The sequence below is a fragment of the Prinia subflava genome, chromosome 5 (assembly GCF_021018805.1).
Source record: "Prinia subflava isolate CZ2003 ecotype Zambia chromosome 5, Cam_Psub_1.2, whole genome shotgun sequence".
Taxonomy (NCBI): domain Eukaryota; kingdom Metazoa; phylum Chordata; class Aves; order Passeriformes; family Cisticolidae; genus Prinia; species Prinia subflava.
Window position 1 is genome coordinate 24,231,402 of NC_086251.1, and position 18,563 is coordinate 24,249,964.

The following is an 18,563-nucleotide window of genomic DNA, read 5'->3' on the forward strand; positions in this document are numbered from 1 at the left end:
TCTGGGGAGAGGCTAAAACTGCCTAATGAAAGCTTTATCCTGGTTTCCAGTGCACATGAAATTAGTGTATGTCCCAGCATAGTTTGCTGTGTATCCTCAGGAATACCTGTACTGCCAGCACTCCTCAGCTGTTTCTACTGAATTGGGGATTATAGGTAATTTTTTGTTACAGTAATGAGTTGCACACTCAGGAGGTTCTTAGTTCTAAAAGGACACAAAGACATAGTTCATCCCTTGTCTATTTCTCTCCATGTATTCCCTCTCCGTGTTTCACAATTTCATTTTCTAACTCAATTATTGTATCATTGGTCCCTGGTCTAGGTGTACACCTTTCAAATGGAAATCATAGAAGCAAACATGACTTTTGCAGGAGGGTACAGATGTGAGGTGTCTACCAAGGACAAGTTTGATAGCTCTAATTTCAACCTGACAGTCAATGGTAAGGTGAATTCCTCCCATCTATATATTTTTTTTTAATCTTCCTGCCCCTGTATTTTTTTTTTCCTGTCCACCAACAATTCTTCCTGCTAGGTAATGGTTACTAGACAAGCACAAAGCTGAAGTATAGACCTGAAGACCTAGAGGTACACCTAGAGGAGCCCACAGAGGAGATGGGATTGAGAGCATTAGAAGAAGCACCTCTTGGTCATCACTCAAGTCAGAACTGTGATGCTCTTTAAAAAAGCACAGGCAAAAATGCAAAACTGCCCACCTTTTCTCTGGCTTTATTCTGGTTTCAGATTCATTCTTTCATGATGTGTAATTCCACTAGAATAGAAGATAAGTTCATTCTTATTTTGGCAAAGGTTCAGTACTAAAAATGGATATTTGGAAAAAAAAGATTTAGACATATGACACTATTGTCAATTCCTTTTTCCTTCCTATATAAATAAATTCAACTCATACAGAAGGACCTTGTGAGATAAAATTGCTTTAAGAGCAGATGACTCTACCTAATGCATGGTGCCACCCTCATAAGTGCTATACTGAAAAGTTTATAAAAATTGAAAAGGAAGTGCATTTTAACATCAATTTGCCTCAAGTGTGGAAAAGTTTAAGTAAAACAGTATAAGCATGGATTGTCTGAAAGAGCTGAATGTTTGGACCCTTTCCTGTTTCAGCAATTCTGTTGAAGGGGCTGCAACATTAACTTGTGTCCAGCTACCAGTTTGCCTAACATAAAGACAAAAGTTTATTAAATTACCTGATCTGTTAATTTTTGGAGTTTTACAAGCTGGGACTCATGAGAGTTAGGAGCAGCAACTGAGAACAGTTTTTCTCCCACCAGCACACCAATTTATACCAATAGTGCCATAAAATTCCCTCTATACAACACCCGCAATTAAGTTTCTGTACCTCTCTACATAGTTCCAGAAATTTACCTCTGCTGTCAGAGGATAGATTATAATTTATTATTAATAATAGTATTCAGTTGATGTCCAGTCATATTCTCATTAGGGTTTAAATACTCTGTGAAGACACTATTGAAATTAAAATTTTGCAGCAGGAGAATTGAAGAGCAAGAGATAAGACACTCCATCAGGCTCCAGGTTATTATGAAACATGAGACAGAAATAAATTATCTAAAAAGAGCACAGGATATCTTGAAAGTTAATTAGTGAAGGCTACAAGTTTAAAGAGAATGCATCAATCTTTCAATATGCAATTAATCACAATTTACAAGACAAGAATTTATTTCTAAAAATGTCTGCAAAGGAAAACTTTAGAAATAGCAGCACATTTTTGCGTTTTGTTGACTTGCTCTCCCATTCTTCTTCATTACTTTTTGTCACATCAGAAGCACCTGCAAGTGGAGACTTGGACATTCGAGCTGCCTTCCGCCGCACGTGAGTATGCACAGCAGAAACCTGTCTGGAGCAGGTTACACATCCGTGTGGAACCAGCAGGGTGGAGTTTGGTGTGAGCTCCATAAGCAGCAATAACATTCCTGATAACATTCCTGCAAGCGTTTTGATTGTATCTGTTGTCATGTTCTATACCTACATTAGTTGAACGAAGACAAGGACATTGTGAGTGTCTGTGTGAAAACTCAGGTACACATGGTCTTAGATAATAGAGACTGGTGTTGAAAAGGCCAATCTCCCCCCATCTTTAACACCTTCTGAACTGATGTAACTCTTAAGGGAATAGTGTTCCCCTTTGGTAGTAAGAGTCACCAAATTGGATGGATTTGTTTTTTTAAATTTTAACAATTATTAATATGTGCTCTCTTTTTTCTTTGTGTAATAATAAAGATTCTATTTTAGTTTTTTATGTATTTTCAAAAAGTTACTAGATCAAGACTATTCCTACACCTATTTCTCTATACAGCACAAATCATCTGTGGCAACTCTTTGAGTATTTCTCTATAAGTCCTATTTTTATATGAGAATTCTTCTAACATTTATCACAAAGAATTAAACAAGGCTAGCAGAATTTGTCTGCAGTTAAGTCCATCTGTAGGTAGCTGACCAGCCTCGCTGTAAAATAGTGGACACTCCATGCATGACTGCATTGTGTTATTTCACTGCAGTGAAAAGAGGCTTCAAGAGTTTCTCTTCTTGCTAGCACAATTAAAAGAATTCTGAATCAGTCTGAAGGGAGTGCAGCGTGAGCAGCTTCAGGCTGTTCAGGTTGTCAGTTTGTCCTGTAAGAATGAAGCAGATTTTGAACTGAACTGTTTAAATCTGAAGCTTTGTCTCTGGTACCCTCACTCAGGAGCCTAGCAGGAGGGGGGAGACGGATGACTTCAGCCTTTCTCAGGTAGCCACTGACTGTGCCAGCAGACAAATTTAAGCCTTACAATGAACTGTCTCTCTCTGCTTAGGAAAAGAAAAAAAAAAACAAGCCCACAGAATCAAGCTGCAGCCTTAATTCCAAATAAATCACTGTTTATAATGCGTAATCTCATTATAATTAATGAGACTAATACATATAAATAAAAGTAATGTAAGACAAATGAAGAAAAATCTAAAAGATAAAACATAAGCGTATAAAAGCATAGATAATAACAGATTATTAAAAATAAAAAAAGAGTAGCTTGGCAGTTCAGTGAGAGGCAGATTCATCTACAGAGAACGCATGTGTTTGGCAGGTGACGTCTTCTCACCCTTGTCAGAAGAAAAAAAGTAACTTTAAATTACATGCATGTCTGCCCTCTCTGTTTTACATGTTTTCCTCTCTACAGAGCACATTTTGACTAAAAGTGCTGTTGCTCACAGAAATGTACCAACACAAATGAAAATCTGTTGTTTCCTGGCACACTCCTTATCATCTTATCATTGAATTTTTCACTCTGTGCCTTTTGCTTCTAATGTTTTCTACTATAGCAAAAAAGCAGGAGTTCTGAGATTAGACTTAACCATATGCATGTTAAAGTAATTATTAGGATCTTATTCTTCAAAGAAGCTAAAGCTTGATTGCTGGTCTTTCCTGAAATTTTAACTACCACTTGTGAACCAATAAGGTGAATAGTCATTCTCCCAGCTGTAGACCTGATTTACTGAATATCTAATGACAGGAAATACTTTTCAAATTTGAAATTATAATCGTTATTTTTATGTACATTTTATGCCTGCAAACATGTAAGTTTAATGAAATTTTAAAAGTGAAAGCAGGGCCAAAAACACACTTCTCTGTTTGAGCTTTATACCCACGAAACTATCTTTTCCAGTACTGTACTATTCTGAAAGTAATCAAAGATGTAAATCAACATTTTCTTGAAAAAAAGATCTCTTCTCACAACTTATTTCAAATTACACAGACTCTAAATTGTTATTTAACCTTATATTGTCAGCAGCACAAGAAGCTTGGCACTTGTTTCTGTTTAATTTTTTTAACAGTACTGCTAAAATGCCTGTCATTTTTCTGTTGAAGCTGTTTTCTTACTTCTAAAAATTCTTGTTCCTGCAGTACTGAATTTTCCCAACACTGTGATTTAAATTCTATAGAAAGACGAGTTTTTCTGAAGCAATTAGGACTGTGTGTTGACAGAGGTCCACAACCATGGTCTACACCATGGTCTACAACTACCACCAGTACAACTGGAAAGAAATAATTCTGCTTATAAAACAATAATTATATGTAAGGTGTTGCTTCTGGAAGAATATGAATGCTGTGAGCTGGAATCACCAGATTCTTGCACTCAAGACAACAGAGATGTTAAGAGCAGCTGGCCATTGATGATGCCTGAGATGAAGAAAATACCTTTGGGCTTTAAACCCTGTCTGAATGCAAAGATGACTTTTTTTAGGAATTACATCTAAAGCAGTGATTGTAGTGAATTTATGCTGTTTTCAGAATAGGTCAGTATTACAAATGCTCAGAAGTACACCTAAAACCCACTGGATTCCTAATACTAAAAATAATATTGTGCATTCCATCTGAGTTCACCATATGTAAAAGCCAAAACTATCCATCAAAAAACTTTTGCCTGGTGCTTTTTGTTTTCACAGACCAACTCATCACAGCATTGTCATGATGCTTGTTTAACAAATGCACATTGAGCCTCTGTCAGGCTGAAAGCCAGATCACAGAATTCCTCTTTCAACTCTCCTAGTCACCAATGATGTGACACTTTTTTTTTCAGTGTAATGAATTCCAGTATCACAAAGAGCCTCAAGGAGCAATTACAACTGGGATCATACTAGGGGTAAAAACAGTGATTTTAGATTGTGAGGCATTCCACAAAAGTCTTGATTAAATACTGCCCCAACTGTAAACAATATCCATACTCCTGAATGATAGAGGAAAGAGGGAAGTTTCTGCAACACCTGTGTGATAATGAATACATTCCAAATTAATATGATGACCAAATTAATACCCTGTACAGCTTCATGGACAATCAGCACAGAAAAGATACAATTACTTAACATATATTTTTAAAACCTATATGCAAATGAATATGAACACAGAGCCTACTTTAGTCACCTTGCATGTCAATGCACATTCCAATTCATTATAAACCCATCTACTACTCCCCTAGAAAAATATGTCCTCTATACAATGTTATAGTCTCACAAGCTATTCCCATTTCCTTCTGAAACTAATGATGGCTTTCTATTACTACACAGTACTGAGGGACATGATGACGGGGCAGAGTTTAATTTCAGCTCCCTACTGAAAAAAAGGTGAGTAAAAATCCATAGACTTAGAGAAAAAGGCTTCTGTTGAACAACTCTGAAGCACCAGAACTGGAATAAGTGAAAGTTTCATCAACTCAGAATCCTTGTTTTCCTAAAGAGTTCTAAATGGAAAAAGCATGACAGGTAATTATGGCTGCTTCCTGAAATGCACAGCATTTGCTGCATTTCTGCTAGGTTTATACAGGAGAGAAAAAAAATGAAAAAAAAATCTTTCCCAAGATAGAAAAGGCCAGGACTCAGGTAATTACATGTTTCCATCAGCCCTTTTCATGAGGGCAAGAGGGGGAATCAAGAACCAGACAGCTGGAAAGACAAACTTTTTTATTAGATACCTAAATGTTAATATTACACAGTTCAACTATATATTAGCTGTTATATAGATAGTATATGTTGCATAAATATGACAGATATTTTTACTCTTCCAATTGTAATTCTTATTTTTTTCTGTTACTTTTAGTTTCACTTTTTTTGCTGTAATTTCTTCTCTAATTCTCATCTTTCCTTGATGTACCTGTTTTCATAACCTGTTTACTTATGCTCTTCTCTTTTTACCAACTCTTAATATGAATGTTTTGGATTCCACTGTTGCCAACAGAGAGTAAGCTTTCTATTTAATTGTATTATAAATGCATGGGTCAGACTGAATATAAGAACCATTTCATTTCAAATAATGCATGCATCTTTGTCTTCTTTACATATAGAACATGACAAAAATTGCATAGTGTGAAAGAAAATTATTGACTGCTAATTTCTGAGACAGAAGTTCTTTTAAACAGTTTTAAGGTTAAAGTTAAGACAGTTTGATACAATCAATGTATCTGAATGTCCTTTGGTTTTTACCATAACTTTCTTTCATATAACCAGCTCTAAAATTTTCTCGAATATCCAGATTTTCTCCATAACCTGCTGCTTTGCTTTCCTGTCGTCATAGTATTTAGAATCAGAAAAAACATTTGCAGATTATTGTTGCCTGTCAAGTGGGTGACAAAGTTTTGCTTGCTTCTTTCTGCTCACTGACCCTGGCCACTCACTCTGTCTTTCCAGCACCTGAAACTCCTATAAAAACTTGTCACTTGGATTCATGTTTTGCAGATCTAAATTTTCTTAGTTTAAATTTTCACAATCAACTCCTTGGATGAGTGTTGTTGTGAACCTGTGTTCTGTTGCTGCTCAGGTAGCAGGATCACTGTTTATAAAAAGTGTTTTATCCTCACAGGGGGTACAGGATCATGCAGATGGATGCAGTAACTTTGTCTAGACGGCACTAAAGCCACAGTGGCCTCAGGTTAACTCACCCCAGCTTCAGTGGGGCCAACAAGGCCATGTGCTGCACAAACCCCTGTGTCACACTCTCTGCAGGGCACCTGTCTGTAGGTGAGTCCTGGCTTTGCAGTAACACCAAAGGCAGAACACTGCAGGGGGACAGACAGGTGAGATAAATGTTCAAACTTCCAGAAAACCTATCAAACTTTCTGTAGCTGACACCGATATATAAATTTCTTGTTTCAGCATGAACCCAAATTGTTTCAAACAGACTCTAGTTTCCACAGAAGACATAAGGCATAAAGCAATCACTTATCTTATTTATAAAAATTTAAATAAATGAAAACAGGCATGAAAATATTTGCATAATTTCATAAAATCTCCATCTAGAATGAGGTGCTGAGTACCATGAGCCCCTCTCCTCATGCCTTTCCCTTTTGTTCTCATAATTAGTTTTGAGTAGTGATCAAACTCAAAAAAAGGAGTAAATATCTTCAGTATTTACAGAAATATTAAATTTATTGATTTAACTATTCATTATTTTTTAGGCTCGAAATGTAATTTATTAAAAGAAGCTTATAAATTTCACTGCATTTTAAGTGTTTCTGCCATGTTTTCACTTAAAAATCTCTGCCTAGTGAATTTAAGAACATAAATTCACTGCTCCTAGTTGTTTTTCACAGCCACTTCAGAAGTAATTTGTGGACTCTTCAGGCTTTGCACACCTCAGATTGAAGACCACTTATATTAATGAGAACAAACAGGCATAAAATCTCATAATGTAATTAAAGAATTCTTCATTAAAATAGAACAGGAAAAGGGATCTCATGCTGGGGAACTCTCAAGAGCTATGCAGATTCAAACAGAATTGAGAATTATTCTCTTACCATTTCTGCTTTATTACACCATTTTACAGGAGTCCCTCGATCACAGGTAATGATCATTGTATAATAAATAGGCCCACTATAATAAAGAGCTTCATTTAACACTGTATCTCCTATCACTGTAATTTAATTAACTGGTGTTGACATACAGATGTCATGGGCCAAGGAGAGGTCATTGGGAAGAGGAAGGGAACAGCTGTCACAGGACTATTAAATGGGACAGTGAGCAGAGACCTTGAAGGAGGTGACAGCTGACAGGGTCCAATCAGTTGACAGTAACTGGATAGGAAGGAACCATTTCTGGGATGTACAAAACTATTTTTAACCCCTCCACATATGTTTAAAACATATCAGCTGCATATTCCATTTACAGCAGGTTCACTGAGCTGCATCTTGATGGCCTCAAGTGCATAGCTAACCTATGAGGTGATCTCTGTGAATAAGGATCCCCAGCATCAGGGAGAAGAACAGAGGAGTGGGAGAAACCTCATGAGCCCCAGTGCTCTATTATTTTTCATACACTGCTTAGTTCCTCTTGGTCGTGGAGGAGTACAGCTTCTCTCTGCAAACTCTGGGTCTTTCTGGGATCAAAGAGAATGTTTTAACAAATGAAATGGAGTACAGGGATGGGGAAAACTTTGCTCAAAGGCAAACATTTTTTTTCCATTTCATTTTCAGAACTCAGTTAAACAGAAATTACAACCTCTAGCTTTCAGTCCCATTTTGCGTGAAACTCCAAAGTCTTTTCTTTTAATTTAAAAAAGTAGTATTTCCAAGGAAGAGACTATATTCCTTCTTACATTTTAATTACTTATATTGCATACACCAGAACAGTATTGTCAGATGAAACAGTGGACTGATACTGAGTAATGGAAAAGCTAAAGCAAAAACTAAAGAGGTCTTCTCAATACTGAGAGATATTAGACTGTGGAACTTTAAAACTGGAAGATTTTTCTCATTATGTACTTAAAAATAACTCACATAAAACATTTTTTAACCTCTACGAATAGTCCGACCCGCAAATTTTCAGATACAGAATGTGAATATAGAGACAAGCCTATAAGTATGCAAATAGACAGTGAAACTACCAATATTTATGCAGTGTCTTAAGGAAGATCATAATATTTGAATCTCTTAAGTTTCTATGATCTTATATTTTTTTAAGATACAGTTTTTCCACAGAAGTTTGACTGTACTAGCACAAAGAATTAAACACATCTTAGAAATATTATATCCCTTAGTTTTATACAGTACTTAGTATTTTATACTGATTTTTATTTTTAAATTTATGTGTATTTGGAAATATTTGAAAGTCACTCCCTGATATGGTCAGGGCAACAAGCCCAAGAGCTGTTAAAAAGATCTTGCTCTATTGGCAAAGCTCCAGCTTGCCTGTCTCGTGCTAAGCAAAACTAAAATCTATTTGCAGCAGCCCCAAACTGAATGACAGGTATATAGAAGAGGAACCCTGGTGAAATTTGTGGGTGACGTTGATGCAGTGTTATGGCAAAGCAAATACCCAGTCTGCTGCTCTTATCATAGGCACTCAAACTTCAGCTCCTCCAATCAGTTCAGTGAGTGCTAGTGAGGGCTTTGGGCTTAGCGAGTGATAAAGCACTTGGAAGATATGAGATATTGCATACCATATTTCAGCTCAATCTCACTGGGCTGAAATCCTCTCCTCTTGCTTCCTTTCTGTTCAAGAGCTACAAGGTGCTGGAAATTCCAAGCTTGGACTGCAGCATTTTAATCAACACGTTATAAGCAAGCTTTTTCTTGGCAATAAAAGGAGTACCAGAAATGTTTGGTTATATCTGCTGTCTGGGCTGACTACAGTAGTACTGTTAAGTAATATTGCTCACAGACTAATTGGACTGTTATTTTCCTGCCAAAAATGTAAATACACCCAATAACACTCCACTTTTCTCTGCATCACTTGCTGCATAACTTATCTTCCTGTTGGGGTGCACCACTGAACATGACTTCATTATAAGGGTGTGTTCTGCTGCACTGGAATCTGCTTGGTCCTGGTGAAAATCTGAAACAACAGCCACAGGAAGTTCTTTCTCCTCAGAATTTTTTAGTAAAATGTTACTTTCTCCATCTTTTCTCTATTTACCAAAATGCAAACTATGACAGGCAAAAACACCTTGATAGTAGGGCAGAGTTATTAATTTTCCTGGAAGGTGATCAGCCATAAGTAGGAATAAACAGAAGTGCTTGCACTTGTCATATAAATCCCACAGTGGAACTGTGCAAAGCGTGGGAGTGAGTTTGATTTCAACATGGATCCGCATTTCCCTTAAGCTGATTTCAGAGCATTTGCATGAGTTCTTTCATCTCCCTGCTACTGAAGCACAGGCATGTTCTGCTAAGGGCGAAGATGACATTCATGGCTCTTTTGCATTAACACCTGATACCCTTTTTCTTGCCCACTGGGATGCTGCACGTTTTTCCAAATGGTTCTCTGCGTCGTTGAGTACAGCAGCTTCCTGCGCCCCTCAAACCGGTAAGGTTATGTTGATTTCTTGTTCTACTTATGATCTTTCAAACAAAAATATGACAGCAGATAAAAAAGAACGCCTCTCCCAAAGCCAGACAATCAAATTTTCCCTTAGTTTTACTAAACCAAATATTAATTCTTCCATAATCACTAGTTCTTCGGTTAAAATATAGAATAAGTACATCATTGTAAATACTGTCTTGTTTGCCACTACTCACCAGTGTCTTTATGTTTTATAGAATTACTATAGACAACAATTTTCTTCACAACAGATGATAAAACTCTTAGTAATCTGTGACTCTTTTTAGTGAAGATAAAAAATGTCTTGAGTAGAAAAGGATATGTCTCTTATTTACATAAACCAAGTGCATTTTTTCTAAGGTTGTTGCCAGCATATGAATTCAGTTCCTTCTTTGCCATGTTCCATGTTTTGTGCATTGACCACAACAAGAAAATAAGTTTCCTTATGTTTCCATTATCTACCATTAAAGAAGTTAAAGTGTATTAGAGTTTTAGTTGTTAGAAATAAACCCTTCAGGACAGAATTCAATTTTAATCACTATATATATCAATAAAATTAAAACTAGTGACTGGGTTTATTTCATTATTTTACATAATGATAATATAGTAAGAAGTTAGACTGATAAATTCCTTTTTTAAGAAATGGCTTCATCAAGGCAAGATGTAAACCCTATAGATTTTTTTAAATACTCCTATAGTAGTACTCAGAGACTCTAATCCCTTTCTGCAGAGGTGAAGGAAAATCTGAATCACAATCTGATGTTGATGTCTGGGATATCCTGAGGAAAGCTCCTCCTACGGAATACGAGAAAATTGCTTTCCAGTATGGTATCACAGATCTGCGTGGGATGCTGAAACGCCTCAAACGCATAAAGAAGGAAGAGAAAAAAAGCACAGGTTGGTGAGATGCATTTCTTCCAAACACAGTGTTCATACCTTCTTTACAACAGCGAGATACAAACCCATGAGAAACAGTAATTTCCTGTTGCAGTTGTTACCCAGCCTTTACAGAGGAAACACTGATTACCAAAGATTGCAGCTATGCCCAATCCTCTGACATTCCTTGCTCTGAAACTCAGGATATACTGAACATGCTCTCTTTATCAGTTCCACAAGCTTGGCCCCTATATTTCCCTGAACATAAAACAACAACCCCTACTTGCCCTCCACCCAAACTAGTCAGTATGTCAGGCAACAGTGATATATTTAAAGAATTTAATTTTCATTGGTATGATACATTTGGAATTCTTGAGCCTTTTATTGTCCTGTGAAGTATTAGTTGCTTAATTATAACTGACTTTTTAAAAAGTCTGAAACAAACAAGGCAAACAGTCATTCAACAGTACTGAGAAGACTGAGTATAATTTCCCTACATGGGCAGACGTAACTCTATTTAGGATGTGTTGAAGTACATATTCACATTTTATTTAGAATATTCTACTTTGCTTATTTTGGTTTATACACATGCTTGTCATCCTACTTTAAGGAAAAATGACACAGGATGAAGAACAGACAGAAAGGGTAAAAATTCAAACAGGGATGCAGAAATTGGGGAACGTTTAAGCTGATAGTAAACAACATCAAAGAGAATAAAGATTTGTTTCATGACCCAGAATGAAAAAAACAACTATAGAAATGATAAGGTTTTCTTTTTTAATCATTTTTCATCACAGCATTCCTGAAGAAACTGGATCCAGCTTACCAAGTAGACAAGGGACAAAAGATTAAATTAATGGTTGAAGTTGCCAATCCAGATGCTGATGTGAAATGGCTGAAGAATGGACAGGAGATCCAAGTGAGCGGCAGGTAAACTCGAAATATGAGAAATCCAAAAAAGGAATGAGCTACAGCTTGGACAAAGTGAAAAAACTAGCTTTTCTTAAAAAGAAAGGAATAAACAGGGAGAAATAGGAGCTGAGAAAGAATCTATGTAGTGCTATGACTCAGGGTCAGTTGGCTGTTGTCATAACTTTTTCCTTTTTCTTCCCTCTGTTCTATATATCCACATGTGGGACTGGATGCTTCCATCTACCAACTTAGCAAGTAAGTCCTGAGATTATATTCTGCTCTTTATGTGTATATCCAGGGTTCAGCTGTATTTTCTCTGATCTGGGATATATGTCAGCATAACTTGTTTGTAAAACCAATTTCCAGTGATTTTGTGCTGAAGCCATTTTTAATGGTAGTCATGCTCGATCTCAGAACAGCCTCCAATGCCTTTCACAGGAGTTTGTACATCTCCCACTTGGAGGAAGATTCCCCATCATTTCCTGTGCTAGTTTTTCAAACACTGCTGCTGTTCACTGCACTAGGACAGGCCTACTGGGCTTGAGCCCTTACAAATCTTACCACTGATGTCAGAAAAAGAGTAGGAATCTTTTTCTCTTCCAGACAGGAGAAGACAATGACTGGGTTCAGAAGAGTTTTTCCCTGATAATTACATTTAGATTCTCTTTTCAGATATATTTTTGAGGCAGTTGGGAATAAGAGAATACTGACCATAAACCACTGCTCTCTGGCCGACGATGCAGCATATGAATGTGTGGTAGGGGATGAGAAGAGCTTCACAGAATTATTTGTAAAAGGTGAGCAATGGTAGCAAAAGGAAAGATCTCCCCTAACTTTTGGCCTTGAATTACTGTCATCCTCTATACTCTCAGATTTATCTTACAGGGAAGGAAATTCTTAAACATATTAACAAATTCTGAGATCTATTGAAGTAGATATTTTTCTTACTGTTAAACAGAGGAAAATTTTGCCTAACAGCAACCAGGAAAGCAGCACAATGATATTCTGATTAATTCTCGTTTGGAAAGTTATTTATATCTCAACAATGGGACTAGAAACTTACTTTAAAAATTTGATTCCACTCAAGACAAACATGTGCCCCAAGCTCTACAAGCAGATCAAATAGTACAGAAAAGTACTGCCTCCTGTTTCAGAAATGTAGAATATGTATGAAAACTGTTTAATCCTATATTCTTATTCCTATTAAAGGAAAATCTAATTTGAAAATTCTGATAAGGTGATCCGGCATAAAAAATTTTAGGTTCTAAGACAGAGATCATCACTGTTTATCTGTCCAGGAACTCTTCCTGTGAAGTAGAGAATGGTGAAATCTACCTCTGGTCTCCATCCTTTCTGAATAATGTTTTAATAAAATTCTCTTTATTTCCAGAACCTCCAATCCTGATCACTCACCCACTGGAGGACCAGATGGTGATGGTTGGAGAGAGAGTGGAGTTCGAGTGTGAAGTATCTGAGGAAGGAGCTACTGTGAAATGGTGAGGGAATAGAAGAAAAAACCCAAAGTAAACCAAACCAAGATGAAACCATCTTCCTCCATGGGACATACCAGGAGGAGTGGAGTAAAAAGGGAGAACGCATCCTACATAATTGTTCTCATGAAAAGATTGTCCCTCCTCCTATATGTCAAGCACTGAGGAGGAACTGAAAAGCAAAAATATGACACAAAAACCCCAATTAAGCACAGATATTTTATAGTGTCTCTAGAATTTCTTGCTCAGTGTTTACATTTCAGCAATGTCTAAGTATTGCCCAGACTAATCAGATCCATATTGTGACGAGTCTGCTGTACTTTTTGAAATCTTTTGGTCTTCTCAACTGCAGAGAGGTGTTTGGATTTCTAAAGTATTTTTTCCTAGGTAAAAAGTGTCTCTTGAGACACAATGAACAGATCTGCTGTAGCAGTCCTGCAAAGCTGGTCATTGTCCATATGCAGTGAGACAGATAAGGATGACAAACAGGAGCCTGTTTTCTCAGGCACTGCTGCTGAGCAGAAGCTGGAAGGTGCACGCTGCTTGGGCAGGCATGACGAGCAGGGCTCATATGCCCTGTCTCACACGCACCATTCTCACTTCATTTCTCCAGCAGATGAAATTCCCTTGTGCTTGTTAACAGCTTCAGGCACATGGTTATCAAGCATTCCCACAATGCCCATTACATTCCTGGAAAGTGCCAGCTAATGATCTGCTGTCCCAAAGGAAGGAACTGAGAATTTAGATGGAGTCCAAGAGCTAGTACAGGGTGTGCATTACATTGTTAAAGCCACAAGCATGGGGACACATATTCTATTGTTCAGGAACTGCCTATAGATGCCTGGTCACAAGAGACGGGGACAAGCAGATCTGTCCCTCTCAGAACACCGTGCAGCTGCCACACTTTGATCCCGTGCCTTTGAACAACTCCCAGACATCTCGCAGAGCTGTTATCTGTGGGATGGGCATTTGATGTGACAAGGGCAAACCAGCAGCTGTCTCAGTCTGAAATGCAGCAAGCGGTCAGAGAAACTCATCAAATCATGCCAATGGAAAACTGAGCAGTTAGACATTCACACTGTATTTTACTGGTTTTGTTATGTGAGACTCTGTCAATGCTCTTTGGCAGCGAAAGGGAACATTTTGGACAGCGGAGAGAAGTGTCCAGGGAAAACTTGAAACAGTGTGGAGAAAGAGCTCCAGTTTTATGGCTCATTAGGGAAATGCTCACCAGTTTAAGCCAAGTAACAGGTGCTAACTCAGAGCACCTGTTACAGCTCTTGCACTCTTCAAACCCAGGACATAAAACCAGAAGCACATGAGCAAAGGCAATTATGTGATTTGCACAAGACAGACATAAGGGTGAGGCATGGCCATCAGACTAGGGCTAAAAGAATTCATTGTGTGGGTCTCCTCTGAGAAATCAGAAAAGAATGTTCTCTTGATCACCAAGAAAGGTTTCACATCATTACAACTCTTGCAGTACAGGTTTTTTCAAAACTTCAGATGATCTTGGAAATAATATAATTCTTGAAGAAAAAGATGTAATAAAATACATAGTTGTAGTAGTTTGATATAATTTTTGATCTATTTTTTCCACCTCTGAATGCTGGATGTACCATCTTATCAGCTCCAAATCAAAACAAACCATGGCAGTGTATATTTATAGCAACAAATCTGTGTGTCCGAATTATCACATAGTACCTACATAAATGACATGTCAGAAGACATTAACCAATTAATCCTTAGAATCCAAATGGGAAACAGGAAAGCATTTCCAGACAAAGAGGCATTGAGTGGTGAAGTTGAGGACAGATATTTGATCTTGCAGATATTCAGGACTTGGAAATACTAAACCACAACTGACCCACCTATTACTGCACTAGTTCTGCTTCAAATGTGAGGCTGGACTAATGACCAAGTGTTCTGTAAACCAACACTTCTGATTCTGTATAATGCTTCACTTACACTTTAATATCAACAGATCTTTCTACTTTAGTAGAGAAACTTCTACTAAAACTACTTCTACTGTTGTTCCAGTTGCCAAAGGCAGGCCTGTAATACTACCTTAAAGAGGTTTTCTGCTTTTCACAGCAGCAGTGTATTATTTTAAGCCAAATGATATCTGGGAACTATTTTTCAAGGTTTACAGTCTCTATTTGTCACTATACCCCTCTGCAAACTCTCTGCTCATCCCCAGGATCAGCAATGTGCTAGTCAGTAAAACAAACACAAGTTAAAGGCAATATTCCCTTCCTAGAGGTTAAAGACACTAATCATTACAAAAAGAGCATTTTCATTATTTAGTCAAGATTTCAAGAGAACTCTTTCTTACCAGTGGGTGAATATAACATTCAGGTATTTTTCATGAGCCACGTATCAAAACAGACCATGGAAAAAGAAATTTAAAAGTTCAGCTCCAAAAGTCTAGCCACGGTGTGTGTGCTTGGCTTTGCATTTAGTGACAGCAGCATGCTGAACTTTGGGATTACAGTCCATTTTCAGCAATTCAGCAAAGGTTTCTGTATTGCATTGTAGCTCTTATTCCAGAACTAACTTGCCTGAACCACAGCACCAGCCTTAGGAGATCGTCTTACATGTTGTCTCAGACTCCGTCTGAAGAAGAATGAAGAGGAAAGAAAAGGAAACATTATCTGACAACAATACTAAGAGCTGTGTTTCAAGTGGTTGTGAAAGGCATCCTCTGCTTCCTCCCTTACTGTTCTGTGACCTGGAAGGGAGGCCAGTCCTTCACTAAAGCAGCTCTAAGCTCCAGTGGGCTCTGCTGTAGCAAACAGTTCTGAGGGAGTAATACCTCTCGGTATTCTGAAATGCAGTTGCATCAGGAACATCGAAGTCACATCCTTGTCTCTGCTTAAAGCTTTGATCTTGTGGTTCACTTTAGCAGACTTTGACAGAGGTAGAAAGTTTTCTCACATATATCAAGTTAGAAATTAGAGTTATCATATTTTAATGAGTCCCAAGTAGCATTTCAATTTGCTATCCTGCAAGCTCATTTGTTAAGCTGAATAGTCACTGAGTCACTGGTCACAAATAAGTCACAAACATGGGAAATGACAAAAAAAAAGTAGAAAAAATATTTTTACTCTGTTAAAATCACATATATTTTCTATTTGTTTTTCCACATGACTATCAAAGAGAAAATCTTTTTCATTTACAAACTGCAGCTGTATTCAAGTAACATAATAGATATATATTCAAGTAATGATGAAAAATGTAATGCTACAAAATTAGTAAATGGAAGAAATTACAAATATTCCCTTGTAGCCTGTTTATGATATTTAGGATTAGGAACATGAAACCCTTAAAACACCTTACGTATTTTTGTATGACCTTGATTAAACAGCATGAGTCCTCTCTGCTCATTTCCCTTCATGATGACTGGAAATTACAATAATTAAATTTCCTCCTGGGCTGGATGGTGAAGCTTAATTTAGTAAAGTCTTAAGTATACTGTGGCATCCTTGAATAGAAAGAGTTACAAAATCCAAAATACACATTCATTTGAATCCATCCTAAAATTTTCTCCTTTTGCCGATGCCCATAAATCATGGATTTATTACAATTATATTTCAAACCAGGAAAATTAAGACTTTTAAGTAATATCCCATCAAGTCCCATTTACTTTCTGGCTGTTTTTAAGACAGTAAATTTTCTGCTGGTGAAGTGTGTTTTCAACCTTTATCTTCTACAGCATTTAACATACTTTCATGTTTATCTATAGCATATAAATAGAAAAAAATCAAGTAATTACTTGTGGTGAATTCTCTTGAACCAGCAGTCAAATACCTAGGGAAAATTATTGATCAAGATACAGGCATTCTGGTTCCACTAACATTTGTGCAACAAGCCCTTTTTGCTAACTTGAAGTGGCACAAAGATTGGATTCACCTTGTGTCTTCCAATCCCTAGTAACATTGAGCTGGCCCCTACTCTCCTCTTCCAACCACAACAAAAATGACTCAACACTATTTGGTATTTCAGGGAAAAGGATGGAGTTGAACTGACACGGGAAGAGACATTTAAATACCGATTCAAGAAAGATGGGAAAAAACAGTATCTCATCATTAATGAGTCAACCAAGGAGGACAGTGGACACTACACCGTGAAGACCAACGGTGGGGTATCAGTGGCCGAACTGATTGTGCAAGGTAGGCACGGGGAATACCCCAGAACCAGAGGAGCTGAAAAATGAGAACAGGCTGAAGGTAACCTTCTCCAGATAGTGCAGAGTGGTTGCATAATCCTCCTGACAGGGGAAAAGAAGATGCAATAAGGGGCATAGGGGTTTGATAATAAAGGCTTCAAGGAGAACTCAGACCTCTGTGCCGGATATAACAGATACTCTGATAACAACAGGTGCTCAGCTATCTGTCCTGTTAAAGCCCTGCATGCTGTGCATTTCCCTTCATATTTCCTCCTTCCACAGACAGCTTGCTCAGCCCTTGCCTTTTCTACTCAGTTAATCCACACCATCTTCTTAAAGAGCTATTCTGATTTTTGATGTGTGTATCGATTATTCTCATAATATCAGAGAAAAAGCTGGAAGTTTATCAGAGCATTGCAGACCTGACAGTGAAGGCACGTGACCAGGCAGTCTTCAAGTGTGAAGTCTCTGATGAAAACGTGAAAGGAATCTGGCTGAAAAACGGAAAGGAGGTGATCCCAGATGAAAGGATAAAGATCTCCCACATTGGCAGGTCAGTCTTGTTTCAGAAAGCAGCTACAGGCTCAGGTATTGCAGTGCAATCCATAAGAATTGTTATCTACATGGATAAGAATACAAAGAGAGACTTTGTCCTGGCTCCAGCTGAAAAGTAAGAAGTTTAAAAGCTTGTCATATGCAACCAACGTTTAGTGGCAGGCTTATTTTGGTATGTGTGCAGTCTTTCCAAGTTGGTGCATTTTATGTATGACTTCAGCAGTATATCAGCAAAACTAAATTTTAGTCTTCATTACTACATGGACTACGTGGTGTTTTGGTATTCAAACAATCTACAATACATATTGTTGATAACTTTAAAACTAACAGTGGTGTTTAGACAGTACATGTGAGTAAACTCTACAGAAGAATTGGCTTTTATATTAACATATACAATTGTGTAATTCTGTGCTCCAGTTTCCTAGCAGTCTAGCTACTAATGGGAATGGAGACCAAGAAGATTCAGCATTAAATACTAGGTGAAGTCCTTCCTGGTACTCTTTTCTGTATTCTGTTTTGGACTTAAGATAATACAGGGATGGAGACTCACTTTTGTTTAGTCAGAGTTACTGTTTCACAATCGGATCAAGTGAAAACAGTCAGCAGCATTGCAGCTGCCCTTGCAATGGTAAAGGACTGGGCTAGAGCAAGGAAACTGCTTCCTCTCTTCAAACAATCTATCTTGACAAAAAAACCCCATTCATAGGCAACATGCTGATATGGATTGGCTTTAAGACTGAAAGCAGA

At 37.5% G+C, this 18,563-nt stretch overlaps 1 protein-coding gene across 1 annotated transcript in view; it reads left to right on the forward strand.

The window, feature by feature from the left end:
* Positions 1 to 18,563, forward strand: part of MYBPC3 (myosin binding protein C3) — a 60,012-nt gene that overhangs the window by 12,273 nt on the left and 29,176 nt on the right. Inside the window, exons 6-16 of the mRNA XM_063398425.1 lie at positions 322 to 439; positions 1,799 to 1,847; positions 5,073 to 5,129; positions 9,777 to 9,800; positions 10,546 to 10,712; positions 11,489 to 11,621; positions 11,856 to 11,858; positions 12,276 to 12,400; positions 12,994 to 13,099; positions 17,099 to 17,265; positions 17,649 to 17,814. Of these exons, the coding sequence (XP_063254495.1) occupies positions 322 to 439; positions 1,799 to 1,847; positions 5,073 to 5,129; positions 9,777 to 9,800; positions 10,546 to 10,712; positions 11,489 to 11,621; positions 11,856 to 11,858; positions 12,276 to 12,400; positions 12,994 to 13,099; positions 17,099 to 17,265; positions 17,649 to 17,814 (1,115 nt within the window). The remainder of the gene's footprint in view (positions 1 to 321; positions 440 to 1,798; positions 1,848 to 5,072; positions 5,130 to 9,776; positions 9,801 to 10,545; positions 10,713 to 11,488; positions 11,622 to 11,855; positions 11,859 to 12,275; positions 12,401 to 12,993; positions 13,100 to 17,098; positions 17,266 to 17,648; positions 17,815 to 18,563) is intronic.